The 14,113-nt window shown below is 36.5% G+C and overlaps 1 protein-coding gene across 1 annotated transcript in view; it reads left to right on the plus strand.

Annotated features, from left to right (window-relative positions):
- The window catches only part of CNGB3 (cyclic nucleotide gated channel subunit beta 3), a 173,871-nt gene that overhangs the window by 95,139 nt on the left and 64,619 nt on the right, over positions 1 to 14,113 (plus strand). Inside the window, exons 8-10 of the mRNA XM_049854335.1 lie at positions 656 to 742; positions 4,514 to 4,578; positions 6,377 to 6,499. Of these exons, the coding sequence (XP_049710292.1) occupies positions 656 to 742; positions 4,514 to 4,578; positions 6,377 to 6,499 (275 nt within the window). The remainder of the gene's footprint in view (positions 1 to 655; positions 743 to 4,513; positions 4,579 to 6,376; positions 6,500 to 14,113) is intronic.

Consider the following 14,113-nt stretch of genomic DNA (forward strand, 5'->3'; position numbering starts at 1 on the left):
GTAAATGAACCACTAACAATATAATCAGCCCTGAGCACCAGGAAAATTGTCTGAAATATAAAACTATATCACTGCAAAGAATATGCAGTGGCTTCAAATAAAATCAAGGATGGACTTGATTTTCAAGCCAAGAGCCTCATGTTTGCAACACTGTTAAAGCGTATTTTAACATTAGCAGCCATGCTGTTACCGAAGTTTATGTGACAATGCCACAAAAATTTCAGCAAATGCAGTGCCTAGGGAGAAATCAGATGCACGAAGGTTAAATGCAGTATGTTGGAAATAGCCTACAATGTTTATGGATATTAGTTGCCATGGAGTTGGCTCCTATTCATGGCAACCTTGGTTATAACAGAACTAAATGTTGCCTGGTCCTGTGCCATCTTCAGGATCTTTGATATGTTTAAGTCCACTGTTAAGACTATTGTACAATCATTGAGGGTTTTCCTCATTACCCTGAGGCTACAATAGTGCTCTCATTTTCAGGGTGCTTAATATGCCTTTCAGTGGCATCATGGATACTTAACGGAATGCAATTTTGGATTAAACAACAAAAAATTCAGAGTGACAGGTCAACTTTACATCAGTACAGATCCATCCATGTCCATAAAAGCATATAAACACAACGTAATTTTGAAATGTGCTCTTCCAACAGTTGGATCTCCTATCAGTAATACCTTTTGATGTTTTCTACCTCTTCTTTGGGTTTAATCCAATATTTAGAGCAAATAGGATATTAAAGGTAAGATAATTATATTTCACTGTTTTTTCTTTTAATAATAGAAATTTTGAAATGATTTAAACTATCCTTAAGTTACCAATATTGCAATTTGTCCAAACTGTCCTCCTTTTCTCTGCTCTCATCAGTGCTATGAATTCTAAAAATGAATGAATGAGAAATACCATTGCTTCCACTGACAGGCATTGGTACTAGTTGTTTTTATACTATATCTCATGACTGGTATTTCCATCATCAAAGATAGAAATGCTTTTGTACCTGTAAATACCATTACGATTTCAAATGAATCTTTTATAATTTTGACTTTTTTTTCCTTTTTTTATCACACAGCTACTGAATGCCTGGGATATTGGCTATAAAATGAGATAATTAGATTAGATGACCTCTAAGTTAACTTATTTATCTGAAATCCAGTAATTCTAAAGAAATGCCAATGCTTTTGCATCAAAAACAAAATTTACCTACTTGGACAAAAACCAAATGTCCGTCCAGTGGGAACTAGTTAAATTAATCATGTTACATCCACATAATAGAATACTTTGTAGCTTTAGGAAAAAAAAAAAAAAGAGGAAGTTTTCTGTACACTGATATGGAGAAACCTCCAAAATAAATTGCTAACTAAAAAAAAAAAAAAGTTACTGAGCGGTTTACAGAACAATTGTAACTTTTTTGTAACAGAAAGTAAAAAAATGCTATTTTTCTGTATTTACATAAACACCGAAAGACTGCAAAAAAACTAATTAAAGTGGGTACCTGAAGTAGGAGGGGAGGTAAGAAGGAAAAGTGGAATGTATAGGGACAGGAATAGTGATAAACTTTTTAAGGTATATATTTTTATATTGTTATTTAACTATATGACTGTGTTGTATATTCAAAAGGATTCTAAGATATAAATATTTTGTAACTCATAGCTCCATTGGGTACCTAAAAAGAATCTGAGGAAAGCCAGAATTTGAAATTTCATATAAATCATTAACAATGGTAATAGCAAAAATATCTTGTATTTCCAAAGACAGCCTTCTACAAAGAACACTAAAGAGGCTATAAAGTTTAGGTGATTATCTCTTTTGCAGTCTTGGGAAGACAAGACATAACAACCTGGTGACACTGGTGAATCCCGACAATAACAACTAATAATAATAATAACAGCAGCACCAATAGGCAGTTGCCACGTAGTCAACTCTGACTCATGGTGACTCCACATGTGGGAGAGTAGAACTGTGCTCCATAGGATTTTCAATAATTTTTCGGAAATAGATTCGAAACTTTTCTTCCTAGGAACCTCTGAGTGGACTGGAACCTCCGAAATTTCCATTAGTAGCTGAACATGTTAACCATTTGTACCACCCAGGAAGACCCCCAACAACAGCAACAACTGGTAACTCTTACTAAAACTTTAGATTCATCATTTCACTTATTCCTCCCAACAACTTTATTTAAGAGACGAGAAAATAGAAATAGCAGGGTGAGAAAAATCTGTCCAGACTCACCCTCCTGGTGAGTGGCAGTATATGCATTCTATCATGTATTTATCTGATTCCAAATTCCTTCCTAACATGAATTTGGCAGATAAGTGCCTACACTGAAAGGGCTTTCCTTCCATGCCTCCGATTTTTCCCAAGTCAAGGGGGAACTTATCCATATGCCCAGATGTCCAAGAGACTCTGAAGTCTTCTTGTTTGACTATGGAATGTGGGTCCTGATAGAGGCAGAAGAGAATGTTCCAAGCAGTTTAGTGGTCAGTCCATCCCCCATCAAATTTCTAGCCTCACATGGAAGGTTTCGGGAGATCTCTACTCAGAGATAATAAACATGGAGAAAGATCCAGTTTCCCATGAATTGAGGCGTTTGCCTGACATTATAATAACAGTATCCCTGTGGTGACCAAAGGAGTCCCTGAGTATTGTGAATGATTAGCAAGCTTGGTTGCTAACCAAAATGTTGGACATGTGAGTCCAACCAGAGATACCTCAGAAGAAAAGCCTGGTGACCTCCTTCCAAAAAATCAGCCACTGAAAAACCCTGTGGACTGCAGTTTTACTCTGACACACGTGGGATAGCCATGAGTCGGAATCAACTTGATAGCAGCTGTTTTTGTTGTTGTTTGTTTGTTTTCTATGATGTCCAAAACCTATTTGCTAGAATTTTTCTTAAAATATATAGGATATTCTAAAAGTCAATACTGATCTTTTTATAGACCCTAAGCAAGTGCTTTTATATGGGTGACACTTTAATGCACAATTCCCTAAGGAAAATATTTATCATTTGTCTGTCTCCAAGTTATAAGTGAAAAAGTAAATGGGGAGTACTGAGATTCCATTAAGGATGATAAAAAAAAAAAAATGGAAACAACAGGGTAAGCATAATTAATGTCACTAATTGTACATGTGAAAAATGGTTGAAATGAAATGGTTGAGGTAGCAAATGTTTTAAGTATATTTCACCACAGTAAACTTTTTTTAAAAAAATGATAAGTTTTTCCATAGAGAACACTGAAGCAAAATTTATAAACATCCCTTCAGGCAAACTTCCATTAAAGAGCACAATAAGCAAGTTCCCACAAATTGAAAGTATGGTAATTTGAATGCTTGAGGGATTTTTCCTATTCAGGAGTTCTAGAAAAACAAGTCATTTCTGCATATATTTTTAATTAAATAGTTATTACATTTATTCTTTAATTCCAAATGTTCTATTGCAGTCATATTCGCATTAGATCAAATTTTGAACTACGTAATGTCTAAGATTCCATCTGTAAGAGCCTATGATTCTACTTTTAGTATATAGTTTAGTAGCAGATAAAGCTTCTAAAGCTGCAAATAATAATACAATGAACCTTCACTTTTCAAAAGACAAAACTCCTAGCAACCTAAATCATTTTGGCCATGATGATAGCAAACATATGTATGATGCTTTCTTTGTGCCAGGCAGTATACTAAGCACTTTAAATATGTTAACTCCTGTGAGCACACAACCCCTTTAGGAGGCATGTTCTCTTACTATCCACGTTTTACAGATGAGGAAACCAAGATACAGGAAAGTTAAGCGACTTTTCCAAGGTCACACAGTTAGTAAGTGGCAGAGGTAGGATTGCCATTTGGCTCTGAATTTCAAGCTCTTACCCTCAATTATGCTTCTCATACAATGAAAGAGGAAGTGAGAGGTGGGAGTATAAATGCAAATAGTAGTAGAAGTGAATAGGAAAAGACCTTGAGAAAAATAGCAACTTTGTTTAGATTAGATGCATATAGACTCATTGTATCTTTGAACAATGTAAAAGATAGCTAACCAAGGCTGATACTACTGGGCTTTATATTGTGTCGAAATAAATACACACTTAATGCAAATTGCTTAAAAATAATGCTAATGTACAGCGACAAGACTTAATACCTATTTATGTCTTCAGTGTACTTTATTATACTTTCCCTGTTTTACTTTTGTTTGGTAGAACTTGATTTCAATTATTGTAAAATACAGTTCCACTATATGCTTAAAAAAAGAAATGTTAAGTCTGATTTTCAGTCAGTATCTCAAACAATACTGTAACTAGAGGGTAGAAATAAAGTAAAGCAAGAAACTGGAAATTTGCCACTATGCTAAAATGAATGGCCCAGAGGAGAATACCACTAAACAGGCCCTGGACTTTCAAAAAAAAAAAAGACATATGAATAAAATTATTTTCAGTAGCAAATAAAATCTACTTTACATAAAAAAATAAAATTAAATTAAAATAAAACTAATATGCGTTTGGATTTCTTTTGCTTGTTTTCTACACAGTACACCTCATTTTTTGAGTTTAATCACCACCTAGAGTCTATAATGGACAAGGCATACATCTACAGGTAAAGTATGACTCATTATAATGGAGGGGGCTGAAAGAAGAGAAGAAAAGGTATAGCATTTTAGGCAGCTTGTTTCTTCAAGAAAAACAGACAATTTCAGAATTTTTGGCTATATAAAACATAGGGTTATGTTCTAAGACTGATTAGAATATCTTTTTTAAAATAATATTTTATTGTGTTTTTGGTGAAGGTTTACATAGCAGTTTAGGTTCTCATTCAACAATCTTTACACAAATTGTTCAGCAACATTCATTACATTGTTCACAATGCGTGAACATTCTCATTATTTCCATTCTGGTTGTTCTGTTTCCGTTAATCTATTTTCCCTGCCCTCTTCTCCTCTTGGTTTTAAGGCAATTGTTGACCATTTGGTCTCATATATGTGATTTTTTTAGGGAAGCACAGTACTTATGGGTGATAATCATTGTTTTGTAAGCCAATTTGTTAGTCACAGGGTGATCTCAGGGTTTAGTTTAGGTTCAAGATTTGAAGAGTATCTCAGGGCAATAATCTCAGGAAGTCCTCCAGTCTCAACCAGTCCGGTAAGTCTGTTCTTGTTTGTTTGTTTGTTTTTAGTAATTTGAGGTTCTGTTGCACATTTTTCTCTGAGTCTATCAAGGTCCATCTATCGTGGCCCTGGTTAGAATGATTGGTAGTGGTAGACCAACACCATTTAGTTCTTCTGGTTTCAAGGTTGTTTGTGTAGATTATTTGCCCTGTAAACTAGTTTCTTCTTTGAGTCTTTGGTTTCTTCCTTTCTCTTTTGATCCAGATGAGTGGACACCAATAGTTGTAGATTTAGATAATTTTTAAGTGACATAAAAGCATAAAAATCATATCAGATTTAGATGAATACATTAAAAACACCTGTTGCAGTCAAGTTGATTCCAACTTATAGTGACCCTATAAGACAGAGTACAACTTCCCCACAGGGTTTCTAAGGAGCAGCTGGTTGATTTGAACTACTGACCTTTTGGTTAGCAGCAGAGCTCTTAACCACTGAGCCACCAGGGCTCCTAGATGAACATAGAACTAAAATAATAATAATAATAGGACTTATTACCTGCTTCAGCCAGAAGAAGTAGAGAAACATGTCCTTTCACAAACTGACTTTACATCTCTCTCATCACAATTCATCCCTGACCTGAAGCTCATTCATGTGCTATCCTGAACTTCACTTGCACAGAGACCTCTAGTTAGGCTCAATCGTAGCATAAAGCCCCATGAGCTTTTCAGAGATAACCATTTAAATCAGTGTGGCATCTTTTATGGGACTTGAACTAAAAAGGGGACCCTTGAGACCATGTCTTTCATGGAGTTGACTCATACCATCTGTGAAAAGAGAAGATATTTCTTTTTGTTTGCTTTTTTTTTTACACTCTGTCAGTCCCAGTCAAGACACTGTAGTCATAAAACATGCAATGACGCCATCATCTTATACAGCACAAATGAGAGCTAAGGAGCCCTGATGGCGCAGTGGTTGAGCACTTGGCTGCTGACCCAAAGGTCAGCAGTTTGATCCACCAGCCTCTCTGTGAGAGAAATATGTGGCAATCTGCTTCCGTAAAGATTTACAGCTTTGGGAGCCCTGTAGGGCGGTTCTGCTCTGTCCTACATGGTCGCTATGAGTCAGAATCTACTTGAAGGCAGTGGGTTTGGTTTTTTTGAAATGAGAGCTAACAGTTCTCAATCTAAAGCAAGGGGGTTTAATGGAGACTTTAAGGAAAAGAAAATGTTAAAATAGACTGCATTCCAGGAATAACGTGAGTCCTCACTTTGCCGTTATAATCTTTGACAGGGTCATTCGAACAACTGGATACTTGCTGTTTACTCTGCACATTAATACCTGTATTTATTACTGGGCTTCAAACTATGAAGGAATTGGCACTACTAAGTGGGTGTATAATGGTGAAGGAAACAAGTAAGTTCTAATTAAAAAAAAAAAAAAAAACTGTTGATTCTTCTTAACTTTCTGTTTCATTGTAAAAGGTTTCTTAAGCCAGTGTTTTTCAAACTGCAGATCGCAACCCATTGTTCTTGTGTGCTGTCGAGTTGATTCTGACTCATAATGACACTACAGGACACAGTAGAACTGCCCCATAAGGTTCCCTAGGCTGTAATCTTTACAGGAGCAGATGGCCAGGTCTTTTCTCCCGAGGAGCATCTGGTGAATTCAAACAGCTGACCTTTTGGTTTGCAACCAAGCACTTAACCACTGTGCTAGCAGGGCTCTTTTGCAATCCATTACACCAACCAAAACCAAACCCATTGCCATCGAATCGAGTTCTGACTCATAGTTACCCCCTAGGACAAAGTAGAACTGCCCCTACTAGGGTTTCCAAGGCTGTAAATATTTACAGAAACAGAACACCGTATCTTTCTCCCAAGGAGTGGTTGGTGGGTTTGACCCACCGATCTTTTGGTTAGCAGGCGAGTGCTCAAACACTGAGCCACCAGGGCTCCTTTGCAACCTCTTAGTGGGTGTTAAAAACTATTTAGTAAGTCAAGTATATTTTTTAGTGAAAGAGGATAGAGTAGAATAGAATAGAAATCAGAGGTCATCATACACAGTTCTGGTATTATTTCATGAAACATTTTTCCAGATGTGTGTGTGTGTGTGTGTATCCTGAGTTGACCTGTGAAGCACATTTCTTACTCTAGGCATGATCAAAAAAGTTTGAAAGTCTCTGCTTTAGACAACTGAGTGGTAAGGTAACTTTTAATAACTCCAATGCTGATTACTAGTAATGAACAATGTTAATTATATGGAGGGCAGGTGCAGTGGCTAATTAGTTTACTACTGAAGAGCTTTATGGGTTTATGAGTCAGCTATAACCACTAACTCAATTAAACACTTAGAGAGTAACAAGGATCATAAATTAAACTTGACAATTAAGTATACAAGCATCCCAGGAATAAAAGAGATCATTTGAAAACTTAGTGCAGTAGAATCAGGACTCAGTAACGGCAAGATTCCCCTGGCTTATTTAACAGTGAGATTTCCTTTTGTTAGATACAAGGGCCTAGCATAAACTAGACTTTACCAATTTTCCCCTCCGATGAAATGACACTGAGCATATTATAAGATAATGTCCTTACTGGAAAAGAGAAGGTACCAGCTTTATTCTGAAGAGCAACTCAGGGCAGTCTTGGGAAAGGGAGCAATTATAGAACGGAGCAAATAGAGTTAAAATACCTTACAAAATTGCACACTACCTAGAGTGAATTGGATGTGTGAGAAAGATCATAACAACATTTTTGGAATTTTATCCAGAACTGGTTTGAAAGTCAAAAATACCTGTTGAAGGAAAAAAAGAAAATCTATTCCTGGAAAGTTTATAACCAAACCTATAAATAATTTTCTTTAGAATGTGGGTTCATTTAATTAAAGTATGTATTTAGTTCAATATAAATAACTCATTTGGATAGGAAATTGAGTGAGATGCCAAATACATCAAATAATGCCAAAAGTGAGCGTGTAATCCGACATCATTAGGTACCTGTGTCTATTTAACCCCCAAATCCAGAGACATAGCCATTTTTTATCACATTCGCACATTGATATAGGGTTGCATCATAATGCTTTCCAGAAAAAGTGGTTATTTGTCTTTTAACACTGGATGCCTCTTTGCAGTTTCTGGGGAACTGTCTTATTTCCAGTGCCTAGGACATTGCTAAATATATAATGTTGTTGTGTGCCATCGAATTGATTTTTGATTCCTGATGACCCCATGTGACAAAGTAGAACTGCTCCATAGGGTTTTCTAGGCTGTAATTTTTACAGGAGGAAATCACCAGATCTTTCTCCTGCAGAGCTACTGAGTGGGTTCAAATCACCAACGTTTTGGTTAGCAACCAAGCGATTAACCATTGCACCACCAGGGCTCCTTAAATATAGATAGATTAGGTAGATAGATACATTAAAAAACAAACAAACAAACAAACTCGTTGCTGCGGAGTTGATTCCGACTCATAGAGACCTATAAGCAAAATAGAACAGACTAAAACTGCCCGTAGGATTTCCAAGAAGCAGCTGGTGGATTCAAACTGCCAACGTTTCAGTTAGCAGCTGAGCTCTTAACCACCACACCAGGAGTCCAGTAGGTAGACAGAGAAAGAGAGATAGAGATTCACATATAATAGACCCTCAACATATGTTATATGTTCGAGTAAGGCAGAAGGAAAGAGAGGGAAGAAATAAGGAAAAAAGAAATAACTCTTAGCTTCAGCCTGTAAGAAACTTAAAGAATACTGATATTTTAGCCTTCTGATTCCAGCTATATTTCAGACCAAGTATATTCACTAAAATACAAGATAAATTACTTGTAAATTTTGGTATAAAATTACTCATTGTAATACTCGTTATAATATAAATTGCTAGATAAATTACAATTAAAATAGTGTTCAGTGATTCCTGAATTCTCTAGAAAATAAGAAGCATCTCCAAAGGCAAAACTAAGTACTGAAGCTGGGGTTAAAGTAGGACAAGAGCAGAGATAACTACTAAAGAACAAAAAGAGGATAACCTCTTATTCAGAAAAACAAATAGAATAAGAAAATTTTAAAAGACACCCAATAAATCTGCCCCCATCCCCCACAAAAGGCAAAATTAAAGAGACATGGTTGAGAGAGAAATATAGAAAAAGCAAGACAAATAGAAAGCATAAATTAAGATGGTAGAAACAATTTTTGAATAAGCACAGTAAATTAATAGGGGCTAAACTCATCAATTAAAGGAGATTTTCATTTAACATTAATCAAAATAGGCTTTAAAGTAAAAAAAAAAACGTTTTAGGGAAAAAGAAAGTCACGAAATAATGGTAAAAGTTTCAATTAATCATAAAGACGTCCCAATTCTAAGTATGTAGCTAATAAAATATTATAATAATTCAAACATTCATAAAGTAAAAATTATTAGAATGAGGAGAAATTGACAAATATACCATCAACGTGGGAGATGTTCAACACACGATTAGTGAAAGGTCCACCCAAAGAACCAACCCAATGCCGTCGAGTTGAGTCCAACTCATAGCAACCCTATATAGGACAGAGTAGAGCTGCCCCATAGAGTTTCTAAGGAGCACCTGGTGGATTCAAACGGCCGACCTCTTGGTTAGCAACTGTAGCACTTAGCCACTATGCCACCAGGGTTTCCAGTGAAGGGTCAAGCAACCAAAAAAAAGAATTAGTAATGATATAAAAGATTTGACAACCCAATTAACAAGCTTGATTTAATGGCTAGCATCTTAGTTTCTTAGTGCTGCTATAACAGAAATCCCACAAGTGGGTGGCTTTACTGAACAGAAACTTATTTTCTCATATTTTAGGAAGAAAGGCCTAGCAATCTACTTCCAAAAACACCAGCCAATGAAAACCCAATGGATCACAACAGTTCAGTCTCTTTGTGCATGGGGTGGCTGTGAGGCAGGAGCAGCTAACAACAACAATAGAGTTAGGAACTACCCAGTCTTCTTAATCACTTGTGAAATACAAAAAGTGACCATTTTTTTACATCAAAATACAAGTTTCAATACATTTCACAGAACTGGTGTATCATACAGTCCATATTCCCTGATAATGGGGATTAACATTATCCCATTGGGCCTGCTCTGTTCATTTGGACTGGAGCATTCTCACTCAAAACCAAAACTCCCATAACACTGTTGCCAGTTGTCAGGGATGCAGGTTGCCTGACCTGCAGAAAGAAAACGCTTTTAAAAGCAACATTTCTACATACAATTTAGATAATTTGTGTATGACAATTATTAATATAATTACATTTTCTTCACAATGTTTAATCATCACCTGCTCCTCCTATTGCTTCATATTATCTTTTGACCTTCTAAGCCAAGTTTTTGCAATAATTATCTAAAATGTTTTTTACTTAGCCCTTGTGATGGTCTGTGATGGCCTATAAATTGAAGGTCATTTATGAAGGCCATTGGATTCGTAAACTTTGCCCTAGTTAGAATTAGCAGCAGATTGTGGGGAAAACGTAGAGTGTTGTGACTATTTAAAATCAGTGAAGTTTATTATTGTTCCATTAACTTTCACCAGGATAAGAATGTCTATTGATTTCAGTAGAAGGCATTTTCGTTTATACAGAATGATTGACATCCTGTGAAATTTGACAAAAAAACAAAGATGTTTAGCTCAAAAGGAAAAAAAAAACACAAAAAAAGTAAGGTTACTTGTGTATTCAGAAATGTCCCCAATGTACTTATTTTCTGATATAAATTTCCTAATGTGTACAAGCTTCTTAACACATTCTGACCCTAGTCCCCAATGCATAGGTTTTTGAAGGAAAGAGTAGAAGACCCAGGAAGGCGGCCACGGAAATTCTGGCTTTAGATGGGGTAAGAAAGAAGTCAGAATTACTACACCTTAGCGCTAGGGGAATTTAGGATAATCTATACCTTTTGTTTTCTAGATGAAGATGATGAGATCTAGATATGTAAAGGTATTTACTCAGGGTCCCCTAGATACCTGAGTTCAGACACTGCCAAAAAAAAAGTAATAATGGTCTTTACGCTATAATGCCTGGGAGGACGTCTTTGGATATAATAGGACCACACCATAGCAACAAGTTCAATGGACCAGAAGGGAGATGAAGGGCAGCTGGCAGCATGACAGGGAAGAGACTGGAAGAGGATTACACAGATGTGCTTGAAGCTACAGTTTCCCTATATTGTTATTTCAGTCAGTCTAGGCATGCAGAGGAGTCTCTAGTACAAATGTTAACGTGCTCAGCTGCTAACCAAAAGGTTGGAGGTTTGAGTCTACTCAGAGGTGCCTCAGAAGAAAGTCCTGGCAATTCGTGTCTGAAAAATCAGCCGTTGAAAACCCTATGGAATACAATTTCTCTCTGACATACATGGGGTCACCATGAGGTGGAATTGACAGCACCTGGTTTCGGCATGCAAAACCGTTCTATTCATTCATTCATTCATATTATTCAACAAATAGTATTAAGCTCGTATTATGTGGTAAGCACATAAATACTGTCATCATGGTGCATCCATTCTAATGGGACCATTCTCCCCCAAGCCCAGTGGTTCCAGTAATAAGTTTCCAGTAACCTCAGACCAAGGTAGATTGGAGTAGTTAAGAAAGTCTGCACATAAAGATAGGTACAGAATGGGTAGTTTAAAGTTGCATTTCCCACTACATACCCACCATAATGGCTAAAATTAAAACAACTGACAGTATGAAGTGTCTGGGAAAGAATATGGAGCAATTAGATCTCTCACACATTGTTGAAAGGAAGGTAAAATAGTACAACCACTTTGAAAAAAGATCTGATAGTTTCCTATAAAATTAAATATGTACCTACCTTACAACTCAGAAATCCCAAGCCTAGATATTGACCCAAGAGAAATGAAAATATATGTCCATAAAAAGACTTGCACAAGAATATCCATAGAAACTCTATTCATAATAGCCCAAAACTGGAAATAGCCTAAGTATTCATCAATTAAATAGAGCAACTATGTTATATAGTCACAAAATTGATACTACTCAGCAATAAAACACCCATGTGTCTGTCAGTTTGTTGTACTGTGGTAGCTTGCATGTTGCTGTGATGCTGGAAACTATGCCATTGGTATTTCAAATGCCAGCAGGGTCACCCATGGTGATAGATTTCAGCAGGGCTTCCAAACTAAAAGACTAGGAAGCAGGACCTAGTGGTCTGCTTCTGAAGAACGTGGCCAGTGAAAATGTTACGGATAGCACCCGGACGTCATCTGATATAGTGCCAGAAGATGAGCCTCTCCGGTTGGAAGGCACTCAAAATAAGACTAGGGAAGAGCTGCTTCCTCAAAGTAGCACCCATTCCTCAAAGTAGAGTCGATCTTAATGACGTTGATAGAGTCAAGCTTTTGGGACCTCCATTTGCTGATGTGGTATGACTCAAAATGAGAATAAACAGCTGCAAATATCCATTAATAACTGGAAGGTGAAATGTACAAAGTATTAATCTAGGAAAATTGGAAGTTGTCAAAAATGAAATGTAACATATAAATGTTGATATCCTAGGCATTAATGAGCTGAAATGGACTGGTATTGGCCATTTTGATTCAGACTGTCATGTGGTCTACTATACCAGGAATGACAAATTGCAGAGGAATGGCATTACATTCATTGTCAGAAAGAACATTTCAAGATCTATCCTGAAGTACAATACTGTCAATGATAGGAAACTATTCATACGCCTGCAAGGAAGACCAGTTAATACAACTATTATTCAAATTTACACACCAATGACTAATAACAAAGATGAGGAAACTGAAGATTTTTACCAACTTTTGTGGTCTAAAATTGATCAAACATGCAGTTAATATGCATTGATCATTACTGGTGATTGAAATGCAAAATCTAGAAACAAAAAACAAGCATCTGTATTTGGAAAATACGGTCTTGATGACAGAAATGACACCAGAGATCACACGATAGAATTTTGTAAGACCAATGACTTTGTCGTTGCAAATACCTTTTTTCGACAACATAAACAAAGACTATACATGTGAACCTCATCGAATGGAAAACGCAGGAATCAAATTGACTACACCTGTGGAAGGAGACAATGAAAAAGCTAAATATCATCAGTAAGAATAAGGCCAGGAGCCATCTGCGGGACAGTTGCTCACATGCAAGTTCAAGTTGAAGCTCAAGAAAATTAAAACAAGTCCACAGGAACCAGAATACGACATTGAGTATATCCCAGCTGAATTTGGAGACCATCTCAAGAATAGATTTGATGCATTGAACACTAATGACCATGGACCAGACCAGTTGTGAAATGACATCAAGGACATCGTACATGAAGAAAGCAAGCAGTCATTAAAAAGACAGGAAAGAAAGAAAAGACCAAAATGTATGTCAGAAGAGACTCTGAAACTTGCCCTTGAATGTAAAGTAGCTAAAGTGAAAGGAAGGCATAATGAAGTAAATGCTGAACAGAAGGTTTCAGAGGGCAGCTCCAGAAGATGAAGTAAAGTATTTCATGAAATTTTCAAAGACCTGGAGTTAGAACACCAAAAGAGAAAAACACACTGGGCATTTCTCAAGCTGAAAGAACTGAAGAAAAAATTCAAACCTCAAGTTGCAATACTGAAGGATTCTATGGGCAAAATAGTGAACGACACAGGAAGTATCAAAAACAGACAGAAGGAATACACAGAGTCACTATACCAAAAAGAATTGTCTGATGTTCAACAATTTCAGGAGGTAGCATATGATCGAGAACCAATGGTACTGAAGGAAGAAGTCCAACCTGCGCTGATGACATTGGCAAGAAACAAGACTCCAGGAACTGGTGGAATACCAATTAAGATGTTTCAACAAACAGATGCAACGTTGGAGGTACTCACTCTTCAATGCCTAGAAATTTGGAAGCCAGCTACCCGGCCAACTTACTGGGAGAGATCCATATTTGTATCTATTCCAAAGAAACGTGATCCAGCAGAATGTGGAAAGTATCAAACAATATCACATACAAGTAAAATTTTACTGAGGATAATTCAAAAATGGTTAC

Source organism: Elephas maximus, chromosome 15 (assembly GCF_024166365.1).
Source record: "Elephas maximus indicus isolate mEleMax1 chromosome 15, mEleMax1 primary haplotype, whole genome shotgun sequence".
NCBI lineage: Eukaryota > Metazoa > Chordata > Mammalia > Proboscidea > Elephantidae > Elephas > Elephas maximus.